At 51.0% G+C, this 24,486-nt stretch overlaps 8 protein-coding genes across 10 annotated transcripts; 5 read left to right on the top strand and 3 right to left on the bottom strand.

The window, feature by feature from the left end:
* Positions 1-1,827: 1,827 nt before the first annotated feature.
* LOC120955374 (U6 small nuclear RNA (adenine-(43)-N(6))-methyltransferase) lies at positions 1,828-3,749 on the top strand. The gene is made up of 2 exons (XM_040376203.2): positions 1,828-2,110; positions 2,191-3,749. Exons 1-2 carry the CDS (start codon positions 2,006-2,008, stop codon positions 3,610-3,612), a joined length of 1,527 nt encoding a protein of 508 aa, XP_040232137.2. The 5' UTR covers positions 1,828-2,005; the 3' UTR covers positions 3,613-3,749.
* On the bottom strand, positions 3,737-10,139 carry LOC120955373 (exportin-5). The gene is made up of 6 exons (XM_040376202.2): positions 9,865-10,139; positions 9,212-9,496; positions 6,427-9,110; positions 5,976-6,342; positions 5,729-5,897; positions 3,737-5,637 (listed from the first exon to the last, which is right to left on the bottom strand). Exons 2-6 carry the CDS (start codon positions 9,328-9,330, stop codon positions 5,275-5,277), a joined length of 3,702 nt encoding a protein of 1,233 aa, XP_040232136.1. The 5' UTR covers positions 9,331-9,496; positions 9,865-10,139; the 3' UTR covers positions 3,737-5,274.
* A 194-nt stretch (positions 10,140-10,333) lies between these two features.
* Positions 10,334-11,521, top strand: LOC120955375 (nucleoporin Nup37). The gene is made up of 2 exons (XM_040376204.2): positions 10,334-10,598; positions 10,670-11,521. The coding sequence occupies exons 1-2, from the start codon at positions 10,452-10,454 to the stop codon at positions 11,483-11,485; spliced, it is 963 nt and encodes a 320-aa protein (XP_040232138.2). The 5' UTR covers positions 10,334-10,451; the 3' UTR covers positions 11,486-11,521.
* A 116-nt stretch (positions 11,522-11,637) lies between these two features.
* LOC120955377 (28S ribosomal protein S2, mitochondrial) lies at positions 11,638-12,760 on the top strand. The gene is made up of 3 exons (XM_040376206.2): positions 11,638-11,825; positions 11,899-11,961; positions 12,026-12,760. Exons 1-3 carry the CDS (start codon positions 11,789-11,791, stop codon positions 12,658-12,660), a joined length of 735 nt encoding a protein of 244 aa, XP_040232140.2. The 5' UTR covers positions 11,638-11,788; the 3' UTR covers positions 12,661-12,760.
* LOC120955376 (tRNA-splicing endonuclease subunit Sen34) lies at positions 12,748-13,859 on the bottom strand. Its single transcript, XM_040376205.2, has 4 exons — positions 13,748-13,859; positions 13,338-13,685; positions 13,170-13,277; positions 12,748-13,104 (listed from the first exon to the last, which is right to left on the bottom strand). Exons 1-4 carry the CDS (start codon positions 13,803-13,805, stop codon positions 12,755-12,757), a joined length of 864 nt encoding a protein of 287 aa, XP_040232139.2. The 5' UTR covers positions 13,806-13,859; the 3' UTR covers positions 12,748-12,754.
* A 220-nt stretch (positions 13,860-14,079) lies between these two features.
* LOC120957458 (RNA-binding protein 28) lies at positions 14,080-16,279 on the top strand. Its single transcript, XM_040379673.2, has 2 exons — positions 14,080-14,139; positions 14,230-16,279. Exon 2 carries the CDS (start codon positions 14,230-14,232, stop codon positions 16,162-16,164), a length of 1,935 nt encoding a protein of 644 aa, XP_040235607.2. The 5' UTR covers positions 14,080-14,139; the 3' UTR covers positions 16,165-16,279.
* On the bottom strand, positions 16,256-17,545 carry LOC120957459 (oxysterol-binding protein-related protein 11). Its single transcript, XM_040379674.2, has 2 exons — positions 17,291-17,545; positions 16,256-17,225 (listed from the first exon to the last, which is right to left on the bottom strand). Exons 1-2 carry the CDS (start codon positions 17,373-17,375, stop codon positions 16,666-16,668), a joined length of 645 nt encoding a protein of 214 aa, XP_040235608.2. The 5' UTR covers positions 17,376-17,545; the 3' UTR covers positions 16,256-16,665.
* A 444-nt stretch (positions 17,546-17,989) lies between these two features.
* Positions 17,990-24,448, top strand: LOC120955880 (polycomb protein suz12-B). Of its 3 annotated transcripts, none has more exons than XM_040377091.2 (6): positions 17,990-19,109; positions 19,249-19,295; positions 19,378-21,116; positions 21,212-21,569; positions 21,656-21,956; positions 22,719-24,448. In XM_040377091.2, the coding sequence occupies exons 1-6, from the start codon at positions 18,902-18,904 to the stop codon at positions 22,754-22,756; spliced, it is 2,691 nt and encodes an 896-aa protein (XP_040233025.2). In that variant the 5' UTR covers positions 17,990-18,901; the 3' UTR covers positions 22,757-24,448. The 3 variants fall into 3 exon arrangements, with proteins under 3 accessions (XP_040233025.2, XP_040233026.2, XP_040233024.2); XM_040377092.2 differs by having other exon boundaries at positions 22,702-24,448; XM_040377090.2 differs by having other exon boundaries at positions 22,392-24,448.
* The last annotated feature ends 38 nt before the right edge of the window (positions 24,449-24,486 follow it).

Raw genomic sequence — 24,486 nt, 5'->3', positions numbered from 1 at the left:
CTCGTATGGGGCAAGACGGCCACCTGGTTAAAATAACCGTATTTCTTAGATAATTGGAAATTATTACGTTTGTACCACTAGTGTATGTATTCCTACATGTATTTAGTCAACAATGAACCCTTTTTGACCACCAACTGTACCACAATATGGTTTTTTTACTGTTCTGTTTTTCTGGCGTGGAATCCGCTCACAATAGTGCACCATTCCGCAGCACGCTACAACAATGTTTACATTTTTGACAGCTCGCGCCTATGAAAGATGGTGGCACACTTGCCCCAAACAGAGATGGCACATTTGCCCCAAAAGTTGTAACTTTTTTGAAATTGAATTTTTCAGTGACAAAAAGAAAGTTTTTTTCAACTAACCCCACAAAAAATGTCACGTTTTCTCAGCTATACGGTGGTGTAAATATTTTCTCGGTTGATTGTTCGCATAATTTTTGAGAGCTTATTTGGTTGGATTAAAAAATTATAATATTCTGCTCAATTTTGAAACTCAATATAAATCAGTTCAAAACAATGGGGAATACCCAAATAACCATGATACCGAAAACGCCACCAATTTCCTGTACTAAAAATCCAGTTTCATTAAACAAAGCTAAAAAACTATCAGTTTGGTGGGTTAAGCCACACGGCCACAGAAGCAGCCACTTCAATGTTGTTGAAGTTAGTTTTTTATGCACGGGCAATTTATTTGCTCAACATGTTTCACCTGTAATAAAATGTTATTTAATTGTGCAAAGGAAGCAATTAGACGTGTGTGTTTAAGTTGGTTTGTTGAAAAACATTCATGTGTAATATGTGTATATGTGTGTTTGTTTACTTGCGATCGAACTCTTCCATTTCGCTGGTCAGTGCATAGTTTATAGACTAATAATATTGCGGAAGTTTAAGTGCAGTGATGTAAGTGAATGAATTTAATCAATCGAAGAGTTAAAATCCTGTTCAGCATATTGACCTTAGCCAACCCTTGACCAAACTTTTCCTCAAGCATTTTTGGAAAAGGTGGGTTAAGGGTGGGCAAGATAAATACATCGGATCGGAACTGGCAGCTCCGATTGTTCTAAAATTTCGTGGGTTAACGACTGAATCGACCACCACAAACCCACGTGGGTTTGAAGTGGTTTTACAGTGGGTTAAGGACGATTTGGTTATTTGGGTATCGATTGGTCTATATGAAATTGTCGGCTCAGTATACCTAGTCATTGGAAAGCAACCAACTGTATACACAATTGATCATTAAACTAAAGTTTTTAAGGAAAAATGCTTGGTGTCACTCTTGCCCCGTATGGCACACTTGCCCCAAATTCCGCTAAGTATTTTGCTTTACGAATTAAGCACGGTAGTAAAACGGATTCAATAGGAGCCATTTGGATTCGATCGTAGTAATCCGTATGCAATCGTAGAAAATTGGATCTGTACTCGTTCGTAGCAGTCAGATTCGAAGCCATATTTATTTCGGAGTCAGATCCGGAATAACAAGGTCGGAGTCAGAGTGGATTCACGGCTCCAATCAGGAGCTCCCATCACTAGTCCGTATATGGCCCGCGTTTGGTGGAGCTTTTTCGCCGGGGTTTGCTGTCATTCCAGTTTGGGGAACTGGAGTTGTCATAAAATATAGTTTTGTACCCGTAGGTTTGACACCCTTGACATGGATTTTTCCTGTTAAAATGTACTAATTAGTGATTATTTCTGTGTTTGATGACCGGAAAATATTTTAGATTTAACATGCTATCCCACATTAAAGAAAACAGGTGAAATCATCCATTTTTATCGATAGAAGAAGCGATTTGTAAATTTATAAAATACAATTCCGCTTTTGAAAACGCCCATAGTGCACACTTTCCAGCACCCGTTCGAGCAGTACGAGGGCACGTTTTTCGAGCAGTCGGGCGTGAAGGCCGCACGGATGTAAACAAACACACATGCCGCTTGCAATTCAAATGCCGCGCAAAACGCCAGCCCGCTTGTCACGAACGCCCCGAGCGGAAAAAGGTCGGTGAAGAATGGCCGTGAACGAATTTATGCACCCGAGAAACCGGTATCGACAGCGGCCAAACTTTCAGCAGCTCGTTAAGCAATACCCCGAGCTGAGCGATGTGGCGAGTGTGGTAAGTACCTGTTTCCGACGTTCCGGTATGTATCTCCTGCCCTATTACTTCGTCATTCGCAACGTGTGCTTAAATTGCAGGACTTGGCGGGAAAGGTGAAGCTCGACTATCGTAACAAGCGCGCGATACACCTGCTATCAAAGTGTTTGCTGTTGCGTGATTTCGGCCTCAAGCTGGAGCTACCACCGGACAAGCTGGTGCCGACGCTTCCCCTCCGGCTGAACTACATCCACTGGCTGGAAGATATCGGCACCGTGGCTCGATGGGAGCAGGAGCGGAAGCAACCCGTCCGCGGCATCGATATAGGCTGCGGGGCGTCCTGCATCTATCCGCTGCTGGCGGTGGTACAGTCCAACAAACGCTGGCACATGGTCGCGATCGAAAAGGCGCAGGACAGCGTGGAAAGCGCCAAGGCGAACGTCGCTCGGAACGAGCTGCAAAGCTGCATCGAGGTGAAGCCACAAAAGCTAGAAGGAAGTACCATTCTGCTAGACGTGCTGGACGATTTTCCCAACGAGCGGTTCGATTTCTGCATGTGCAATCCTCCGTTTTACGACAACGTTGCGAAAGAGCTGAAACCGCAGGATCGGACGGGAAAGCGCCGCGAACCGTCGAACGCCAGCACCGGTTCGCTCGAGGAGCTGTGTACGGAGGGAGGGGAGGTTAAGTTTATTGGTCAAATTATAGAGGAAAGTCTGCTGCTGAAGGACCGCATCGCGGTGTACACGACGATGATTGGCCACAAGAAGAGCTACGAGGAGGTATTGCGCATTCTTAAGCACGCTTCCATACACAACGTTACCGCGAGCCAGTTTTGCCAGGGCAATACGACCCGTTGGGCTGTGGCGTGGAGCTTCGACGACACGGTTCTGCTATCTCTCGTTCCCAACAGTCACACGGCGAATGGGAATGGGAATAATCTATCGCCAGGAAAGAAGAAACCCATCGGCAAACCGGTGGCATGCCGGATCTTTGCGCTGGAAGAAATGGACTCAATGCAAGGCGTGCGAAATTACCTCACCGCGCAACTGCGCTCGATCGAGATCGATGTGCGAACGGTGCTTGAGTCCAGCAGCAAGGGGGAAGAGATGGTACTCGAGCTTACGGCACGGGAAAACACCTGGTCGCATCAGAGGAGAAAGCGACGTGCCGCCCAGATACCGAGCCCAGACAAGACGCACGTGATTCCATCGCAAAATGGAAATGGTACGGAAGTGTGCCAGGAGAATAATAATTACAAAAAGCGACCAAGACTTGAGATGGAGCTGAGTGATACCTGTTCCCAGCAAGCGGACGATCGTAAGGATGAACAACCCTATGTGAGGGCCGCAGTACACATCCAGCGGAAGGACGACGGTTATTATGTAGCGCTACAGTATGTGGCAGGAGTCGCCGGCAAGGATGCTGTTAATCAGATTCTCCAGTACTTAAAAAATACTATTAAAGCGAAACCGATTCCGGATACCACAGAGGACGGTGGTAACGAAGACACCAAGTGTTGAAGGACCAAGGGACGGAACATGTTGAGCACCTCAAGTGAAATTAATAGTGTATAATGAATTGTTGCACTAATTCTTAATGAAATTGTAATGGATTCAAACGAAATTGAAATAAAAACACATAGCATATTGTTACATTACACAGTAATTGTTTCTTACACATTTATATTCCCGGTCGTTTTGACGCAATCAGCGCGGCAATCTGGCTGTAATGTTATAAATATTACATATTCGTATCGATCCGTACGGCCGACACCCACACACACACACACATTCGCACCTACCAAATAGTAGCTACATTAGGAAACGTGTACCCTTCTCTCGTTCTACTCGTCCGCTCGTGCCCTGCTGTGTAAACATGCGTTCCATCCCCGATCCATTGACCCAATCTAACTTTTGCCTCCTTTCCCTACTGCGTATATCTGATGCAGACGTGTACATAACCCCATATGTTTGATACGAAAAGGGTGGAAAGAAAGAAATCGAAACGAAATGGAAACAAAATGCAACAAGCATTTTAAGCACATTACGGCCCATTACGAGAACATCCGCCGCGGACACACCAAGACGGATTCGGGCAGCCCAACCCCACCGCATCCTACACCATCCATCCGTGCGCGTTACATTCATTAAGTCGCCTCCACGTGTTCGAGGTGTAGTAACCGAAGAGGACGATTGGTTTACTTTTCTGTCTTTCTTCCTCGCGTTTTTTCTTAACATTCTATAACCCTTATATCGCGTTCGTATAAAACTATCTAACAATGTCCCCCTCCTCGGACACGCGAATGTTTGCGTTCCGTTCGGTGCCTGCCGTATCAAAAATCGTTTCAAAAACGCAACGCCCTGCTGCGAAGCTGCGACGGCAATTAACAGAGAAATTTAATTTCCACCTTTTTACAGAAAAGCAAAAAGAAAAAAAAAACAAACAAATAGAGCTATTTTACACCATTCCTTTTGTCGGCGCCGGTGTATGGGCTTCAATACAGGGTTTTCCAGGAGTTGTCATAGATGTGTGATACTCCCTTGACTTTTTCTTATGGGAAGTGAACTTCATATGTTGGAAATTGGACTCTATGACACCCTTATTGGACAGGCTCCTTGGAAATTCGTATTGGATTTGTCCAACAAGGATGCTATAGAATCCAATTCCCACTACATTAAGTTCATTTCACGTAAGAAGGAGCCAATCAAGTGTCCTACAGCTATGAGAACTCTTGGAAAACCCTGTAATAGCGCCGGGAGGATAATCCCCACAAAAACGGTAACGATAAACCAAACGATCGATACAACAAGTAGGGGGAGGGAAAATAATAAACAAATGCATTGGCGTAACAATTATCAATCAGTTACGCGTGGATTTACAGGTTTGTATCGTTCGTTTCGTCCCGACCCTCCCAAGGTACTCACGCTCGCCGTACCACGCGTCGAGAGTTTCATCGTTTTTCGCTCGATTGACTAATAAATATAAAAAAAAAGAAACCGACCGAGGCTAGCTTAAGCATTAATTCGTAATAAAAAGGTATTCACAAATACGTGCGTCACGCACACTGGACCTGATCCGACTCCTTCTACACTGAGACTGACTGAACACACACACGCACACCTCCCTCGCTCTCTACACACCACTCTGGCAACACCCATCGCGCTTCCTCCTACCATGGCACACTAGCTGCGGTTGGTGAATAAATGCGCCAGTCCCGTTTCCTGGTTGCTTTCGATCAGATTAAATGCGTTCGGGCGATGATTGTTGGGCGGCGGCACGATCGGCTGCAGGTTCAGTATCTTCACCTCCTTCCGACCGTGCTGGCCAATGTTGCGCCCGATAATGTTGGTGGTAATCTTCTTGAACAGGTCCTTCTTGGCCTTGTCGATCTTGTTGCCCTTGGTGCTGCCGGACGATATCTTCTCGTCCAGCTTCTGTATGTCGCCGGCGCTCACGTTCGGGATCTGCTGCAGCACCTCGAGTATGTTCGGGAACTTGGGGCGCAGTATTTCGTACGCTTGCACGCCGAGCGTAATGAGTGACGTCTACGGCACAGGGAATACAAATTATAATCAAATTATTGTCACACAGATAGCACGAGTTTCTATTTCCACAAGGGGAGTTTCATCACCGTACCTGATTCGATTCGTGCTGACCGTGCAGCTGCAGGGCCTTCAACACCGCGATGATAATGTTAGAGGCCAGCGCTTCCGTGATTAACTGTTCCGCTGCTAGGAAACGGATGATTGGACCGCTGAGCAGTGTCGCCTTCAGGCTGGAGTTGCTGTCATTCCACGAAAGTACGCTAAAATGTATGACCAAGCGCAATAAACTCAGTTAATTTGAACGTCCATAAGATGGGTCACCCGTGTAGCTTCAATACCTTAGCACCGTCATGACGATCGGGTTGCTGGTGTACTGATTGCGCAGCAGCTTGCCGCCCAGATCGCTGATCACCTCCGACGTCATGGCCGATTGGGCGGCGCGCGTCAGTGCCTGCGGCGTACCGTCCATACTCTGATCGTCCTGATCCATGCCGCCGGCCATCGTTGCGTCGCTGGTCGAGTTGGCCGTCGGATCGATGGTGCTGCCGACGAGCGCCACCTTCAGCACGTCGATGTACTCGCGGGTCAGCGTACGGTTGAGCATATCCTCCAGCACCTCCTGGGTGTCGTTCACGTCCTCGCCCAGTTCGCCGGATTCGTACAGCGCCGTTATGTAGTGCCAGCGAGCAGTCAGTCTTGTCAGCACTATTAATTTAAAAAAAAAAACGAATTATTAAATTGAGAGAATGACTCGTTTGTACAATCAATTCAAACACGGGATACACTTACTGAATGGAACAAAGTGGGCAAAGATTGGCAAAAGGACTGCTTCATGGAACACCGGTGGGCAGGAGTAGATGAATGGCTTCAGGAACACGCGCACGATCGTCCGAAGGCGAAAATCGGGCACATACTCGAGACTCGCAAACACACTCCCCACGATCGCGTTCGCAATGCCGGGCAGTGCGTACAGATCACGCCCCAGCGACGGTCCGGCCGAACCCATCATGTGGTAACAGTGCTCGAAAATGCCCGCCAGAAACGTTTGCATACGTCCGAACGCGGTCGGGGGCAGCTTTTGCGACGGATCGAGCGGATCCTGCAGCACCGGCGACACGCCGAGCAGCTGCTTTTTCTCGCTCTCCTGCATACCGTTCGCGTTGCGGAACGAGTCGGAGAACGATTGCAGCGCGTCCGGCTTCCACAGCTCGTTGAGGCAGCGCATCAGCGACAGGATGTGCGGTAACAGTGGGACCACGTGCGAGGTGGCCGGATTGCGACAGATCGGATTGCCGGACTCGGTGAGCGCGACCACGAATCCGCCGCGCGAGCAGCGATCGGGATCGTCCGGCCAGGAGCAGCGCTTAATAACGCCCAGCACCAGGTTGAGCGCGTACGTCAGCTGCCGCCGATTGACGTTGTACGGATCCTCGACCGTGGTCGCGAACGGTTCGATCGCCGGCCGGTTCAGCCCCACGTACTCGATGAAGGTGTGCGCGTTTTTCACCACCGGCACCAGCAGCCCGCCCCAGATCGACACCCCATCCCGGATGACTTCCGCCACGAAGCCGCTCTGGCGCTCAAAGTCGCAGAAGTGGTTCGAGATGAGCAGCAGCGCCTCGAGCAGCGTCACCTGCTCCACCTTGCTCAGCCGCTCCGGCTGCACGATCAGGTTTTTCACGCTCGTGTTGATCTGGTCGAAGATGGGCAGCAGCAGCAGCGGGTACTTGTGCGCAATCTTCACCATCAGGGCGGCCGCGTGGCGCCGCAAGTTCTTCACCGCCACCGTGCGCGTGTGCCGCGTTTCGCCCACCTCCTGGAACACGAGCGAGGCGAAAATCTTCTCGAGCACGCGCGGCAACAGCTGCACCCCCGTCATGGCCACACAGTTCGCGGCCGTAATCTGGCAGGAGGACATGCTGAGAAACACGAACAGCGAGGAGATGCAGGACAGCATCACGGACAGGACGAGCGGATCGTTCGACTCCACCTTGAGGCACTCCTCGAGCAGGCGCAGCCCGGCCGAGACGGACGGCCGCTCGGTCACCATCAGGATGCGCGACAGCACACCGTCCAGCGCGTTGGTGAGGGCGTCCCACTCGAGGTAGAGCGGGTCGGTGACGCTGCAGGCCGTGGCACTCCGGTCGCAGGTGGCCGTCTTGGCGAGCATCGCGTTCAGCCAGTGCTCGCAGTACGAGAACGTCACGAGCGGTGCGATCAGCGTGGCCTGGCGAAATATTTCCAAAAAGTCCGTCCGGCAGCGGAAGAAAAACACCAGCCACTCTTCCTCCGCGTCGTAGTCGAGGCTGGCGAACGTTTGCGGGTGCATCGTGATGCCGGTCCAGCGCCGCACCGGATAGTTCACCTTGATGATTTTCGGCCCAATCACCTCGATCACCTTTGGAATGTACTCGAGCACGAGATGCTCCTTCGAGATTTGCTCGTGCTTCAGCAGCGTCGTCCAGATCAGGGCGGCCGGGTGCGCGAGACTGTAGCTGGCGTGGCGCGTAAAGATCAGCACCGTGCCGAGGAAGGTCGCCAGACAGTGGGGTTTGATTGGCTGGCACTCCTCCTTGCCCCACAGGGCGGTCAGCTGGGAGGCAAGCCCCGTCAGCACCTGGGCGAGCTTTTTCAGAAACAGATAGTACGCCTCCGTCTCGAGCCGCTCGTTCTGGGTGGCCGCCTGGTAGTAGTGCTCGACCGGCGCATCCTCGAACAGCAGCAGCAGCGGTTTGCGGTCCTTCAGCTGGCCGCGCCGGTTCGTAATCTGGCCCAAGCATTCCGCCGCCGGCTGCTGGAACTCGACGTCCGTCAGCAGGATGCACAGGATTTGCAGCAGCCGGCCGTTGGCCGCCATGATGTGGTTGATCGAAACCCACTCCACAAAGCCGGTCAGCGTCTGCAGTGCCACCTGAACCACCCGGCTGTGGCCGTGCGCTTTGTGCTCGTCGCCGCCGGTAGTGGCGCTGCGGAACTCGCCCACGTGCAGCTCGATCAGGCGCAGGAAGAAGGTGAAGATCTCCGACATGTTCACGGTGAGCGCCTGGTAGATGTCCTTCCGCCGCTGGTTCGACTCGATCGTCTGCAGCAGCGCCACGTCCTCGACGAGCCGGAGAAACACGAGCAGCACCAGCTCGGTCTGGGCCATGCCCTGCGAGCAGGCGTCGCTCAGCTCGACCAGCAGCGTCGTCCACTGCTGGGGCCACTCGCGCTTGATCATCTCGACGATGATGCGCGACACGCCGTCCTTGATGTGGGCCAGGCTCTGGTCCTGCGCCTCGCCGACGCCGGCCTGCAGCAGCTTCATCGCGTTCTCCTTGATGAATATTTTCTCCTGCTGCGAGATGCTGTTCCAGTTAAACTTGACCGTGTGTTCCATCAGCTGCAGCCCGAAGTGGCGCACGATCGGGGGATAGTTGCCGGTCACCAGCGAAAGACCCGCCTGTGCACACAGTGGTGATATGTCTTTGAAGCTGCCGGAAAGATACGGGATGCACGTTGTAAACGTGAAATTACCACACACGCACACACATACACACACAGACACAGATGCAGACAGGTCAGCCGTACTTACCGTTCACATGCTACGTACGCGTCCATCCTTGCCTGCTGTGTTGCTTCCGGATCCATCGTTATCTTCACGGCACGAGCCAGCTCGTTGGCGAGTTCCACCACATCGTGAGCCATCTCCATTGCGGGCGGGTGGCGCTTGTCGGATCACACACTCCCTTCTGTCGAAACCGTTCACACTCTTCTCGCTCCCTGCTTTTGCGCTGCAGCCCGACGAGTGGCACAACCTCGACTGCGACTGGATCGAGCACGGGCGAATGGGGGGCCAGGAAGTTTGCCTCTCAGCACACTAGGATTGCATCAAATGAACAAATTAGAACAAACATTGCTCGCAGGACATTTGCGCTGATAGGTGAGGCAAGACAGGGGAAGCAACAATTGTCGCTCGGTGGAGACGGAGGTTAGTTCGCGATAAATGCTACGCCAATGATGCAATGTGGCCGGTAGATGTTGCAAACTAAACCCTCTCCCGCCCAGGTGCATCGCCGAAACCAGACGCGCGCGCACACACACACACACTTCTCGACGGGCCATGCCTTTTCCCCCTGTTGCCTCCGGTGCGGGAACGATGCGCGGCGAGGACAGTGCATGGGGCCCGTGTGTCCGAGTGTCACGGCAGCAGTTTCAATGCACATTTTCCAGCAAACACAAACTTACCGCACGCGTTTCCCAACTCGGCTACACGGTCAACAGTTTGTCATTTCCGGCGTGAATTTGGCTGGCTGCTCTCTGCTTTCGGTAGCGTGCCGCAAGCGAAATTGTGTAAAATGCAGTAAGAACAATTTTTGTAAACGCGGTCTCGCGCTGCTAAATGTCTTCTTTCTCTTCTTCTCCGCAAGAATTCTGCTCGATACGCAAACGACATCGCGACGGGCCGCGAGCTCGAACTTCAAACCTGACAGCAGCCGCAACCGTTTTGTTGTCGAGCAGAGCGATGCGAAATCTAGCCGGAAAACGATATTTGGTGAACAATTGCTAGTAAATAAACTTAATAAAAAATGGTCGATTATTCTGCGATCTTAAAAAGTGGTTTTCACCGGTTTTTTCTTTCGATTTTTCAGCCACGCCTTGGGCGCATTCGTTCGAGTAGTTCAAGCAACCTTGGATGGAATTGACAGAGCCGCTCCTGTCAAAAACACCGGCATTGCGCGGAATAGTTGTTTTGCTTGTCTGCTTCCCTCACGCCAAGTGCGTTCAGTTGTTTGGTGAGATTTTTTAGCTTCGCATAATCCGCAGCACTCGCCATGGACAACAAAGGATCGCCCCCAACGCACAGCATCTCGCTGCCGGAGCAAATCATCACGTTCGAACTGTCGTCCTACGAATGGTCACAAAATCTGGTCTGCATCGCGCTGATGGACAAGCTGATCCTTGGCAGTGTGCGCTTTCCGGTAGGCGAATGTTCACTTGTTCACGCCGTTCTGTATCGTGTTTTACTATTCGTTTGTTACTTCTTCTTCAGGAAGAAAGCGAAAATGAGTGCTTCGAGTGGAATCAGCTGAAAGAAATCCACCACAAAAGCCGACCACATTCCGTGGCGTTTGCGCCCGAAACGTCACTCGCCGTCGTGCCGAAGAAGGTGGTATTAGCGAGCGCCGGGTCAGACTATAAAATCCGCATCTTCCAAAGCGACCTTGACCAGAGCGACACCGTGCAGCTGCTGGAGGGCCACAGCTCGTACGTCAACCACGTGAGCTGGGATCCGGACGGGGAATATTTGGCCTCGTGCAGCGACGACAACAGTTGCGTGCTGTGGAAGTGCAAGGAGGACTACAGCCAGGGGCCCAGCTTTTTCTTCGGCTCGGCCGTGCAATCGGCCAAATGGCACCCGGAGGAGTCGGGCCATCTGCTGATTGCGGAAAAGTGCGGCGCCATACACCTGTACAAGGTGCATATGAAGACGTCGATGCTGTCGGTCGAAACGGACACGAACCCACTGAGCTACGCGGACTGGAGCCTGGCGAACGCGGCGTACGTTGCAGCGATGGCACGCGGTTGCATCTTCTCTTGGGATCTGAAAAATGCCAGCTGGCCGATCGAGAACAAACCGATGCACGACGAGTGCGGTCATATTGTGAAATTTTCGCCCCACTCGGAGAGCGTTGTGGCCAGCATTGGGCGGCCGAACGCGACGCTGAAGGTTATCCACACGAAGAACAAACTGCCCCAAATCGAGGCGAAGCTGTTGCTGTACGGAGGGCTCTGTTGGCATTACCAGCTACCGTACGTTGTGGCGGCTTCCGATCGTAAACTTTGCTTCTGGAAGGTTTCGATTTGAAAATGAATAAAATGCATTTTTCTAATTGGAAATAATCGCGACGGTTGTTCTAATAAGCTCGAATGTACTAAAAAGTAACATGCTTTGTGTGAACCTTGCTCGGGGAGGCGTTTCTGTCATTGGATCAAAATAAAAATAAACGTCAATTGTTGTCAATAAACAGCACGCGTACGGAGTTTTGTTCAGCGAGCTGCAAATTATTCGCTTCAAAACTCGTTTCCCACACAGATTTGTTGCATTTTACTTACTAAACTAGTCATTAAAGCATCCTACTTCATCGTAGTCCATATATTCCAGCACAAAATGCTTCTGCGTAGGATTGTTGCCGCTGGCAAGCTGAGTAAGAATCCGCAAGACAGCCGTAGTACCGTGCCGGTACATTACATCACGGATTTTTTTTTGATTTGTTTTAGATTTACCGCGGTCAATGGCCACAGTCACAATGCCTGAGCAGCAATTGGTAGCGCCTGAAAAAGGTAAGTTCAAGCGAAACCCATCCCCTGTATGTTGTCTAATCACTCTGCGTACATTTTGCGCCAGGTTCCGACGTGCTAAGCCATCCGGACTACTTCGGCGTGCACAAGCTGTTCACCGTGGAAGATTTGTTCAAGGCACGGGTCCATTTCGGCCACAAGGAGGGCACACTGAACGACAACATGAAGGGATACCTGTACGGTAGCCGGCTGGGGCATTGCATTATCGATCTGGATAAGACGGTGGATTATTTGCGCGCGGCGCTAAACGTTGCCGCCCACATTGCGTACCGGGACGGGATCATACTGTTCTTCAATCGAAACGCACTGAACGCGCACAGGGTGGAGCAAACGGCGAAGGAGTGCGGGGAGTTCGCCCACACGCGCTACTGGCGGGGCGGTGTGTTCACCAACGCTAAGGTGCAGTTCGGGGCGGTCACCCGGCTGCCGGATTTGTGCATATTTTTCAACACCATGAACAACGTGCTGGACATGCATACGGCCGTGCGCGATGCGGCCAAGATGAATATTCCGACGATCGGCATCGTCGATACGAACTGCAATCCCAACCTGATCACTTACCCGGTGCCCGGCAATGACGATAGCCCGGCCGCGATCGAGCTGTACTGCAAGCTGTTCAAGAATGCCATCCTTCTGGGGAAGGAGAAACGAAAGGCTCATCTCGCAAGTGAAGCACAGTGAGACGGTAGCGGCGGGGGTAGGTGTTTGTTGTAACGCGATTATTTAGAGTAAAAACGTATTTAGACTCTGTAAAACAAACCTTCCCAATTGCTTCTCAAAACGTGTCTCCTTTATTCGTAACGTTACCTTCCCATTCGAGAGTTTCAAAGTGCACCTCGTCGCTCGACTCGTCAACGTAGGCGATAACGCACAGCTTATTCACTACCACCGATAGTCGACAGATCCGGATCAGGTACTTTGCGTCTAGCTTTCTAGAAACGCCTTCCGCCAGCACGTGCACCGTGTGTGACGCGTGGAAACACATCGGATCGCCTGGATACAGCAGAAAGTCGCATCCGAATGCATCTCCCGTTGTGATGAAGCCTCCCTGTTGCCAGAGCGATTTAAAGACGCGATACTTTACATCCTCTTGGGCGCTCAAGGCGATCGAGCATTCGGAAAATTCTTTAAAAGGGGAAAATGTAAATAAAATCGTCCCGCTGGTTCGTGACAATGGGCACAACGCTTACCAAGTGTGAGAGGGTACTTTAATGGAATCTGTACCATTTGATCGAACTTTTCCTGCATTATCCTTTCCTTTTCTTGGTCGAGCAGCTGATCAGGATCGAGATGGATATCTACAAAAAAAACTCATTACTGAATGGTCACAATTGGAAGGGTTTGTCTTACTTGTATACCTTCTTCTTTTACTCCCGACTTCAATAGCTTCCGGCGCTTGCCTTCAATGATTCTTGGCATGTGTTTTCGAAACGCTTCAAGCCTTTTTTCGACCACGGGCATATGCATTTCTTGTTTCTGTTGCTCAACCATCGCGCCATACTGCTGCGACTGCTCGTCGGAAGGAACCCGTTGCAAAGGGCCAGTTTTATCGACCAAAGTTATTATTTCCTTGTCTAGAAGCAGCTTCACTTCATACGCCGATAGAGCGACCGGCATTCCTTGTTGGTTCACATTTCTTGGATGCGAGACGGGAACGCCAATTAGATTGCCAACTATTCGATATTCGAACCGGAGCTTCAGATAGTCTGAAATGGACGGTGGAACGATTATTAGCTGAGGATTAGCGGGATTAATCGCAAAATGTTACCTTCGGCATTGAAAATGAACCCCCGTCCGTGCATAAAGTTTACTACGATCCGGCTCATGCTGAATGTGTTAGGGCAATGCTGTTTATTTACATTTGGGTGCAAGGTAATAAGGAAAGGTGTGACGAGGAAAACTTGAGACATGATTATAAAAGAAAAATATTCCGTTTATATTAGTTATTTAAAACGAAAGCAGCAGTTTTTAATGCTAAACTTACACAATGAATTGAAAATTTTCTTTTTCTTTTGAAAATTCTTTTTAGTACAAACAGACAAAATTATCTTTCATCCATGAACCTAGTGTAAATCGGCCGGTGATTTGACAGTTCCGAGGGATAAACAAAACCTCTCACTCACAACGTGTTTTCTGTTCTGGTGCTCGTGCGAGGAAAACGTGCGTTTCTGTTCAGTTTTTCGTATCTCGAAAGCATAATCTTAATTTGTTTTGATTTCCTTCTCAACCCAAACTGTCGGATCCTTTCAGATGGCTCTAGCACAGGCCCACAAGGCCAAAAAATTCAGCATAAATGAATTACGCAGGCGAAGCCGCTCGTACTTTCACCGGCAATGCCGCATCATCGTGCGAAACCTTTCATACAAAATCACCGAAAAGAAGCTGCGCAAGGAATTCGAACGGTTCGGCAAACTGGAGGAAGTGAATATCCTTAAGCAGGAGGATGGCAAGATGGTCGGTTGTGCGTTTCTGCAGTTTTCCCAGCGAGAAGAGTCGGATAAAGCGATCGACGAGATGGACGGGCATGTTTACATGGGAAGAAAGATAGGGGTGCAGTATGCAAAAGATAAATCGGACTATTCCAGGGTGAAGCAGGAGAAAATCAAAGAGGAAGATGCCATCAAACTCGAAGACGACGAAGATGTTGAAATCAAGCAGGAGGATGAGGATGACGACGAGGAGGATGATGCTGAGGACGACGAGGAGGACGACGAAATGGACGATGAGGATGATGAGGATGATGAAGATGACGATGGGAATGACGAGGAATTCGATGATGATGAGGAAGATGAAGAAGATTTCGATGATGAAGAGGATGAGGACGAGGAAGATGAAGACAAAAAGCCATCGAAGCTGCTGAAAGCTAAGATTAAACAGGAGAAACGCAATGAAGTGGAAGAAGGCCGGGAAGTGTTCGTAAAGAACCTTCCCTACGATGTAGAAGCGAACGAACTGAAGGAGATCATGTCCCAGTTTGGCATAGTGGAGAAGGTGTTGATCAACCGGGAACGTATATCGGGCCACTCGAAGGGTACGGCGTTTGTAATCTTTAAGCTGAAAGACTCGGCACAGCTAAGCTGCCGACAAAGTCTGAAGCTGAAGGTGCACGATCAGTACGTCGAAATCATGCCCGCGCTGCGCAAGAAGGACATCCTGGATCGGGAGAAGGCAAAGCAGGAGAAGCGTGCGAAAGATTCGCGCAATCTGTACCTTCTGAAGGAAGGCCTGATAATGGCCGGTTCGCCGGCGGCGAAGGGCGTCTCACAGTCCGATATGTCGCAACGGTTGCGCCTGGAACAGCGCAGCAATGAAATCCTCAAGAACTTCAACCGGTTCGTCGCACGCGACCGGCTCACCATTCACAACATCCCGCAAAGCTACACGAACGAAGATCTGCGCAAGATGATCATCAACTTCACCTCCTACAGGCCCCGCGAGTGTCGCGTGATGCGAGACAACCGTCCATCGTTTGGCAGCGCAGCGGGACGATCGCGCGGCTATGGGTTCGTTTCGTTTCCAAAGCACGAAATAGCGCTGGACGTGCTGCGGAAGCTCAACAACAACCCGTCAGTGTTCGGCAAGAACAGTCGGCCGATCGTGTCGTTCAGCATCGAGGACCGAAACGTGTACAACATACGGCAAAAGCGGTTGGAAAAATCACGCGCAAACAATCCTACCTACCAGAAGAAGATACAGGAGCTGCAGGAGAAGAAGGCGAAACGGTCGCAGAGCAGAAAGGAAACGAAGCGGCAAACGCTGGAAAAGCTGGCCGTGGCGCCGACAGCCCTGCTGCAAAAGCTGAATCCGAACGCGAAACCGGTCGCGCTGGTACCGAAGAAGAAGCAGCGCAAGCGCGACCTCGAACAGATGGTGACGCCGTTCTCGGGCGAGCTGTCGAAGGAGGGAAAAGCGGGGCTGCGCTCGAACCGCAAGATTACGTACCAGGCCGATGCGCACCTGCAGCGCATCAAGGAGGAGCGCAAGGAGGGCAAGAAATTGCGGCGCAAGCAGGAGGCAGCGCGTAATCGCATTGCGAAGCAGGGCAATAAGAGGGTGAAGCAGAAAATGAACGTAAATGAGCTGAAGAAGGAAGACGCCTTCTTTAACGAGGCCATCGGCAAGTACAAAAATATGATCAGCCAGGCGACGAAACAGCCGGTACGCAAGAAGTGGTACAGCGAGTGAGTGAGGATGGTGTTTCGGGGCATATCGGTTCATACGTTTATTTTGTATCGTATATAAGTAACAAAGTGGATAATAAATGAGGTACAGCACATTTGTTGTCTACCACACATTTAAACGAGGGCTTTATTTTACACTTGGAACTGTTTAGTTATCAAGCAACTACATCCTACGGGAATGTAGGACTATAACGATTATAGAAGCATAGCGTCCCGACCCATTTCTATCTCATTTTGGCTAAATACATCAATATTCGAGGACACGACTATATAGTAAATAATAATAATTGTTAAACGACTCACTCCATTCACACGCACAGTTGAAGGGACGTTTATGAATGCTAAAGGAAAGGCATGCGAGGAAATTATCCAGCTAATGATGTTCGTTTCCCCCTCCGAGAACATGAGATTTTCCGAACGCTCTGACGCTGCAACGGACTCATACCTTCACGCTTCAGTACGAGCTTCTGTTGCATCCGTCGCGCGACATCGGGCGCCTGTGGGGCTAGAAGCTTTGCTCGAGGCGCGGATCGGGCACCAGCTCCTGGTGCCTTTGTAGCAGCCCCAAACACTGCAGCAAACAGTGCGTGCTGGCAGCGGACAGTGCCTTCACCATCAGCAGATCCGGATCGGTGTTCGAGAGCGGACCGGCCAAATTCTCGATCGCCCGGGCCAGCGCGGCATTGCTGAGTTCCGTCTGCTGCAGCTGCTGCCTGGCCGCACCGAACGCATCGTGCGCGGCCAGCTGATCACGCGGCGGCAGTGCCGTACCGGTGGAGTTCGAATGACTCTCCACGACGGCCCGCAACCCGTCGACCCACTCCTGGCGAGCGCGTGCATCAACCGCGCGCAGTTTCAGCATGTCGCCCGAGGCGCAATTCACGGTGAACGTTTTCGAATCTTCATCGCTCGGACAGATCACCGCTCCGGCTAGATGAACCTGGCCGCGGGGCGTACTGCCGACGATGTGGGACGAGGAGCTCGAGTCGTCCCCGGCCGGTTCGCACAGGTAGTAGCTGAGCAGGCCGCCCTGCGCATCGACACTAAACCACCGATACTGCCAGCCTGCAAGGAGCGGGATTAGCTTCGGTTAAATGTTGGGACGAGGATAATGCAAACGATTTCCCTACCTTTCATCACGTTGGTGTACTTGTACAGCTGACCGCTGAGTTGCTGCCGATTCATGCTCAACACCTTGTTTAGATTAGACTCCATGTTTGCAGAAACGCACTCTCGGGAGCTGCTTGCGTTAAGTGGTGGCAATTCAAAATAACTAAAGCGATCGCTTATTCTTGGGCGTTCAGGAAAAGGCAAATTTTCTAGATTTTCTACGAAGAGTTTACAAATAATCAGCAAACATTGGCCCCAAATGACAGTTCGGCACAAGGTTGTTCAATAACAGAGCAAGCTGTACCGATTGTGATGTTTATTTAATTGGATTTTGTTTTTGCATATTTTCCATTCATTTTAAGTTCTTTAAATCGTAGAAAATATTATGAAAAAAACTTATGAAAAATACATCAGATGACTTATGAAAAACCATTTGGAAAAGAACTTTCAATCGTGGAATCTACAGGGTGGCTCTGAAGAATCAACTCTCTTTTCTTGGCGAGTTGAAGGACAGTTTGAGCGAATTAATTAAATTATATATCTATTAGATCGTTTTGATTACCCTCTCAAGAATAGGATAATAGAAATTACAGCTCGGAGTATGATTTCGTGCATTTTATTCCATTTTCAATTGACTGATTTTGTAGCCGACCGTGTATAAAGACACCTTGAACAGCTGCTGGCTGTCAGTTGGTGTTGCAAAAGTTGTACTAAAACCTGCTCAGCGTCACCCACTGTCAAGCGCTCCCTTTTTGAGCGGGTACTGCAGATTATTGTAATATTCTAGGCAAGGAATTCTACGCAAGGGAACTGAGAAGCGTACGCCTGCCGCAAATATCAGTTCCCTTTCCCTTGTGCGATCCCGATTTCGATTCGGCGAGCGGTTCACCCAAAGCACGCATCGAACAGATCGTCCGAGAATATCAGCGGATTTTGTGTGATATGGGCCTTTTCCTCGGAACAGCCCCGTGAAGAAGCGTAACAAAGTGCGTTCCATGGCTGCTGTTGGCGCGCGCTCGCTGTGCATCGTTTGACGGGAAGCTCCCATTTCCACTAGTCGCAGTGCCAAACGGGCGCTAGTGCAATTCCGTTCGCAGTGCAGTGAAACGAAGGTGAAGCGGAAATCGTATGGAGGAACGTTTTGCTTTCCAACAATTGTCCTAGCACGGCGCGCCAGCGAGGGCAGAAGGGCAGACCACCACGATCCGGACCTGCGCGTTGGTGTGAGCGAGACAGCACAGGTGCTGAACGGCGGAAAAAACAGCCATAGTACGCTCTGACTCCTGCATAGAAGGCAAGCCGCGTATTTCTGTCATTTTCTAGCGCGTGAGCGTGTGTGTGTGAGTGTGTTTTGCGTGCGCGTGTGAGTTTGTGTGTTTGTGCTGCGGGTGCATAGCACTCTATTGTTACGAGCAGGGGGAGCCGCAGCAGCAGCGCAGTGTAATCGGGGCATTTCAAGAATCGCGGGAAGGGGAAGAAAAAGCACCGAACTTATCGCAATTCCTGCTGCATGGTCAGTATCCGCAAGCGAAGCGCCGAACCGACCACCTGCCGTGCGGGGTAGCGTGACTACCGGTGTAGCGATAGTTTTTTTCTGCTCCGACGACGGCGGCACACTTGCACGAAGCGCGATGGAAAAGCAGGCCAGGAAGCACCCGGACGTTTCACCTGCTGGGGCGGGCTGCGTCCCATCGTCGTCGGGCGGCGGCAGCACCAGCAGCAAAACCAAAAAGAACCATCCCCTGAGGAAGAAGGAAAAGGATACGGAGGTGATGGGCCGACCGCCGCGGGCCGAGGCACTGACCACCGATCACGAGGTGTTTATGCAGGCCTTCGAAAGTGAGTATAAAGGTCCTACTTTGGACGAAAATCTTCATCCATTAAAGTCTCCCTTTTGGGAACATCTGGAGCAGATAAACTTACGAATAGATGACTACAAATTGACCGAATTTTATCGTAATTTTTTTCTCTCTTGCAGAATCCACACACATTTATCGATTTCTTCGAACGCGAAACATTTTAAAGGTGAGACCAAAATGCAGCAAAACACAATAACAGCAAAACCCCCTAACACGAACGCATTTCTTTCTCCATTGCCCCGTGCCAGCCAATCTTTCTGCACCGCAATCTGACCTACATGCGTAATCGCATGTCTCGATCTCACAAATCCCGCCAGTCTTTCAAAATCGACTCAATGCTCGAGAAGAAGGTGGCCAAGCTGCGCTCGGAGAAGGCGAACGGTCTGACGATGGCCGACGGCTACCTGACGCTGGTGTTTCTGGGCTTCTTCGACGAGAAGAATCAAACGATCCGCAACGGTGCGGCGGACAGCAACGGGATCGTGGTGCCGCTGAAAAATGCCTTCCCCGACGAGCCGCACGACGAGGCGGACATCGGGGCGTCCGACTGCGGGCGCAAGTGTGTGCAGGTGGAGACGAATCTGCTCAAGATCGCGCACACCAAGCGCAAGGACGCGTCGGCCGCCACCCAGATGCAGCTGACGATCGGCAAGTCGCAGGTGCTGGTGAATCCCAAGGATGAGCAGCCAGCGGTGGAGGGGGGCGGCAGCGGTGGCACCCTCGGGCAGGAGGAGAAACCACCGATCGTGAGCATACCGACGGATACGTTCAACACCAACGGCATGGTGAATCAGGTGGCCGCCACGCAGGTCTCGTTCGTACTGCGATTTCGCGTGCAGTACACGGCACCGGCAGGGGCCGGCCCGGGCGATACGAACGGGGGCGAGCACAATAACTACCTCACCAACAGCGCTGGCACGGTGAGCGACGGCGAGGAACCGTCGGCCAAGCGGCAGAAGCTGCACGGCCACAGCAAGCTGTACAGCACCGAGCTGACCGTGTGCGACAAGTACGGCCGGTGTCTGCTGAAGCAGGCGGACTACGAGCTGACGGTGCGGGAGATCATCTCGCACCAGAAGACGGTCGCGGCCAAATACGGTTCGCCGATCAAGAACCGGTACTGGTCGTCGATGCCGGAAGCGTACGACATCATGGACTTTCTGCCGTCGGACGACTGTGCCAAGGGCGACGTGCTGCCACCGACCAGCGAGGACTTTATCGATCGCTACGAGGAGATGATCCGGCCCATTCTCAAGGTTCGGCTGCTGTGGACCAAAGAGCCGCCGCGCGGGTACGAGCCCGCCGGGGCGGCGGAGATCAAGCTGGAGAACGGGTACAGCGATAAGGAGAACCACAAACCACCGTCCCTGGAACCGTTCCGGAAGGGGCTGAACATCAACATCAACAACAACAGCATTCTGACGCCGGCGGCCGCGGCGGCGGGCCATCCCGATGAGGTTGAACCGTCGGCGACGGCTCCGGGCGATGAAGACACGCCAATGGTCGACGAGAAGTCGAACCTGGCCGTCGTGGTCAGCAACGGGGGTGAGGTGGGTCCAAAGAAGGAGGAAGACGGCAAGCGGGTGATCTATCACTTCATCCACAACAACTACTCCCGCCAGCGCACGGAGACCGGGGACGACTATACGTGCCCGTGGTGCTCCTTGAACTGTGCCGTGCTGTACTCGCTGCTGAAGCATCTGAAGCTGTGCCACGCGCGGCTCAACTTCAACTACGTGCCCATCCCGGAGGGTGCCCGCATCGACGTGACGATCAACGAGCTGTACGACGGGTCGTACAATGGGTCGCCGCACGATCTGCTCGGTCCGACGACGGCCTACACGGTGCGCGATCCGATGCGCCGGACGGTGGTGACGAACCTGCTCGTCTGTCGCCCGCGGCGACCGAAACCGAGTCTGTCCGAGTTTATCGACAACGACGAGAACGAGTTCGACAGCCAGCGGCCGTACATTACCGGCCACAGCAGGTGGGTGAATCATGGACGCACACACTTGTTGCAGTCCCATTGTCCCCCACCAACTGTCTCTTATTATATCCTCTTTTCTTTTTGGCTTCCGGCAGAATGTACCATCACACCATGACGTGTCTGCCAGTGTACCCGAGGGAGCTCGACATCGACTCGGAGGGCGAGAGCGATCCGCTCTGGCTGCAGCAGAAAACGATGCAGATGATCGACGAGTTCACCGACGTTAACGAGGGCGAGAAGGAGCTGATGAAGCTGTGGAACCTGCACGTCATGAAGTACGGCTACTCCGGCGACTGCCAGATACCGATCGCGCTGGAAATGTTTATCGATCTCCGCGGCCGCGAGCTGATGGCCCGCAACCTCTACCGCAACTTTGTGCTGCACATGTGCTCGCTGTTTGACTTCGGGCTGGTGTCGGCCGACGTTATGCAGCGCATCATCAGAAAGCTGCGGGTACGTGTAGTACGGGCACGATAGCCTATGGGGGATTGTGGAATTTGTGATAATAATTTCATGTGGTTTTTTGGTACGCTTTGTAGAAAATACCAGCCAACGATACCGAACTGCAGCAGACGCTGAAGACGGCGCGGACCGAACAGATGGACTACTGGAACAACGTGACCGTGCACAAGCCGCAAACGATCAAGACGGAACATAGGAACGGCGGTGGAGAGCGTACGGCCGGCGCAGGCGCAAGCACGTCCATCTCTGGCAGCTCGTCCTATCAGCACCACAAGTCTGGCCACGGCGTTGGTGGCAGCGGCACGTCCACCACTGCCGACGGACAGCAGCGCAAGGTGAAGCCGACGATAACGCCGGCAAAGAACACGGACCCGGGAGGTTAGTAATTGTTTCGCTTTTTTTGTTACAAATTCCATCCCTACGGAACCATTTGTCCATCACCAGCTTGTGCTTTGCATCTGGTTTGAAGGCCATGTGTCGGTTCATGTTTTTGGTTGTTATTTTCTACAGCGGGGTTTTATAATTGTAAAGCAATGTTATTCTTTCATTTTTGCTGTTCTTTTTTTACACATTCATCTCATTTCGTGCACTTACATTGTTGCTTCTTTTTCACTAATTTATGGTTTCTTTTTTTCTTGTATCTTTTTTTTTTCTTTTGTATTTTCTTTTTAATGTGTTTTATGTTCGCCATTCATAAACCACCCCCCGCCTACCGTTTCAACTCTTTACTCATGCAAATCATGCAATATTCACGCTATATGTGGTTGGGCTGTGTTCTTGTGTGTGCTGTAAATGTTGATTGGCTAAAAGCAGAGCATTCCCGGCGTCGTCGAAGTGCCGGAAACGCGAACAAAAGCACCGGTGGCAGTGGGTCGCATTCGTCCGCCGGTAAAGCGACCACCAGCAGCGGCTCGCCACATTCCACTACCGCGGGGCTAAAGGCACCGTCGGGCTCGGGGAAAACGCCGTCATCATCCTCATCCACTGCCAACGCTGCCGGGGGCAGAAAATCATCCTCCACCAAACTGTTTGCCTCTCCTACCGCCCTATCCGCCTCCGGCACGAACAAACACCACAACCATTCGACGGGCAGCATAACCTATTCCCCCATAATGACGCGCAGGAAATCTCTTTCCCTAGGTTCGCATCTGCTGCTCCGAAAGCGGTCCCTCAACTGATGCTGGCTGTAACGGGCGCGCGGGCTGTGCCGTCCTACCGGTCCGACCACCGGCCACTGGCTGCATACTACTACTACTGCTGGCGATGCATCGAGCCCGGACAGAGAGAGATAGAGAGAGAGAGAAGAGAGCGAAGGGAATCATATATTTTAACAAGGGAGGTGGTGAACACGCTCTAGGTAAAGGGCGCACAGTACGCAGCACTGTGTGGATTGCACGAAAATGAACATACTTTCTGATAGCATATTTTTATACAATACGTATTAGCAAGTAAGTGTAAGCACACACACACGCAGCACACGCCGTATCAAAGTGTTGTTACCCGCGCAAAGGTGTGTAGAGCTGAAATGGGGCGATCCTAAACGATGTGCCGATAGTGAGTGGTTTCATTAACCGCCCAGAACGAAGAAAACAAAAACAAACAAAACAAAACAAAACAAGTCATGTTTCGATGGCAACAGATTACAGGAACGCGCATGATGGTAGACAAATGCAACGACTATTCTTATTGGAAAGTTGCAAAACAACAAAATCCGGTCAACAAAATTGTAAATCTGATGTCGCTTGACACACCTGTAAGTGTCGTTGTGTGCCGGATAATGGAGGAAAACAGTATCACCAGCTGGAGCTATAATAACCGATTGTGCTTTTAAAAGCGAAACAAAATCAACGATAGAGGAAGGCACACACCGTAAGAGGGATGGAAAACTATTGCAGGAATGTTTCTCGGGAAAGTGTAGTGAAAATAATTAGTAGAGCAATCTAGAAACAGCTACAGTTTACGTCCTAAAAGCGTAGGGAAGGGCGACACTGCCTCTATGGTTGGGGTGTGGTAGGATAAACAATTGCATATACCTCGGAAGGGATCGGACGAAGGTTGGTCGTGTGAAATGTGGCTTTGGTTCTATCCGTTTGGTTGTCGTCTCTTCTCCGCCAAGCCACAACATTCATTTTTAGCTCGTTGTCTATCCATATAATCAAGTAGACATTGGAAAGCATAAGAATGGAGTCGATTAACGAGACGCAGCAGGCAAGGTCCTAGAAACGGGGATTACGTGTTCACCCACCACAAACACACACACATACTGATACACTGCCATTTGTTCTCCCGCTTCTCGCAGGATCGCGACGACATGTTGTTATGAACTGAAAGATCCATAATGTCGACGATTGACTGATGATATGGGTGTTAATTACTAATCGAAAGGCAAAATAATACGAGGGGAAACAAACTTTCGTGTTCGGATTGTTTGATTTTATAAAATTGTTTTTTTTTTTATTAGTTTGCGCGCAATCTATTTTCTATTCCTCTCATCTAACCAATGTAACGAGTGTTAGAAAGAAAGGTGTTTTTTGGATAGCGCCTAGTTTGAATTATCGGCAGTAAAGAAGATAGCTTTTTTTTAACGCCACCGTCTTAATGTTTTCTCGGCTCGAAAGCAGCGTTTTTGTTTTTTTTTTTAATTGCTCATATCAAATGCGTGGCACTCTCGTCTTCTCCTTCTGGCACCCAATTTCCCCAGCACTGAGTTGCCTTCTCTAGACTCGTTTGGGCAGGACAGTGAGAGCGGGGTGGGAAAAAATCCTTTGAGTTAGCCAACCGTTCTGCCCTGCCAATCACCCTGCCCCCTGTTTTAGTGTCGAATTTATGTAATGACGCAATAAAAATGAATTTAAATGGAAAGCAACGGACCAGCTGCGTGGTTCATATATGTACACAAAAAAGGAAA

Source organism: Anopheles coluzzii, chromosome 3, assembly GCF_943734685.1.
Source record: "Anopheles coluzzii chromosome 3, AcolN3, whole genome shotgun sequence".
NCBI classification, from domain to species: domain Eukaryota; kingdom Metazoa; phylum Arthropoda; class Insecta; order Diptera; family Culicidae; genus Anopheles; species Anopheles coluzzii.
Note: the sequence above shows the minus strand (reverse complement) of the source record. Positions and strands in the feature narration are given on the sequence as shown.

Bases quoted from the DNA above. Each gene is read 5' to 3' on its own strand.
- LOC120955374 (XM_040376203.2), top strand. From the start codon at position 2,006: ATGGCCGTGAACGAATTTATGCACCCGAGAAACCGGTATCGACAGCGG. The intron at 2,111-2,190 runs GTAAGTACCTGT...CTTAAATTGCAG, and splicing joins TGAGCGATGTGGCGAGTGTG to GACTTGGCGGGAAAGGTGAA.
- LOC120955373 (XM_040376202.2), bottom strand. From the start codon at position 9,330: ATGGAGATGGCTCACGATGTGGTGGAACTCGCCAACGAGCTGGCTCGT. The intron at 9,111-9,211 runs GTAAGTACGGCT...TCTTTCCGGCAG, and splicing joins GCGTACGTAGCATGTGAACG to CTTCAAAGACATATCACCAC. The intron at 5,638-5,728 runs GTACGGTGATGA...CCTGTGCCGTAG, and splicing joins GTCAGCACGAATCGAATCAG to ACGTCACTCATTACGCTCGG.
- LOC120955375 (XM_040376204.2), top strand. From the start codon at position 10,452: ATGGACAACAAAGGATCGCCCCCAACGCACAGCATCTCGCTGCCGGAG. The intron at 10,599-10,669 runs GTAGGCGAATGT...CTTCTTCTTCAG, and splicing joins TTGGCAGTGTGCGCTTTCCG to GAAGAAAGCGAAAATGAGTG.
- LOC120955377 (XM_040376206.2), top strand. From the start codon at position 11,789: ATGCTTCTGCGTAGGATTGTTGCCGCTGGCAAGCTGA. The intron at 11,826-11,898 runs GTAAGAATCCGC...GATTTGTTTTAG, and splicing joins TGTTGCCGCTGGCAAGCTGA to ATTTACCGCGGTCAATGGCC. The intron at 11,962-12,025 runs GTAAGTTCAAGC...ATTTTGCGCCAG, and splicing joins ATTGGTAGCGCCTGAAAAAG to GTTCCGACGTGCTAAGCCAT.
- LOC120955376 (XM_040376205.2), bottom strand. From the start codon at position 13,805: ATGAGCCGGATCGTAGTAAACTTTATGCACGGACGGGGGTTCATTTTC. The intron at 13,686-13,747 runs GTAACATTTTGC...CGTCCATTTCAG, and splicing joins GTTCATTTTCAATGCCGAAG to ACTATCTGAAGCTCCGGTTC. The intron at 13,105-13,169 runs GTAAGCGTTGTG...CCCCTTTTAAAG, and splicing joins AAAGTACCCTCTCACACTTG to AATTTTCCGAATGCTCGATC.
- LOC120957458 (XM_040379673.2), top strand. From the start codon at position 14,230: ATGGCTCTAGCACAGGCCCACAAGGCCAAAAAATTCAGCATAAATGAA.
- LOC120957459 (XM_040379674.2), bottom strand. From the start codon at position 17,375: ATGGAGTCTAATCTAAACAAGGTGTTGAGCATGAATCGGCAGCAACTC. The intron at 17,226-17,290 runs GTAGGGAAATCG...CGCTCCTTGCAG, and splicing joins GTACACCAACGTGATGAAAG to GCTGGCAGTATCGGTGGTTT.
- LOC120955880 (XM_040377090.2), top strand. From the start codon at position 18,902: ATGGAAAAGCAGGCCAGGAAGCACCCGGACGTTTCACCTGCTGGGGCG. The intron at 19,110-19,248 runs GTGAGTATAAAG...TCTCTCTTGCAG, and splicing joins GTTTATGCAGGCCTTCGAAA to AATCCACACACATTTATCGA. The intron at 21,570-21,655 runs GTACGTGTAGTA...TACGCTTTGTAG, and splicing joins GCATCATCAGAAAGCTGCGG to AAAATACCAGCCAACGATAC.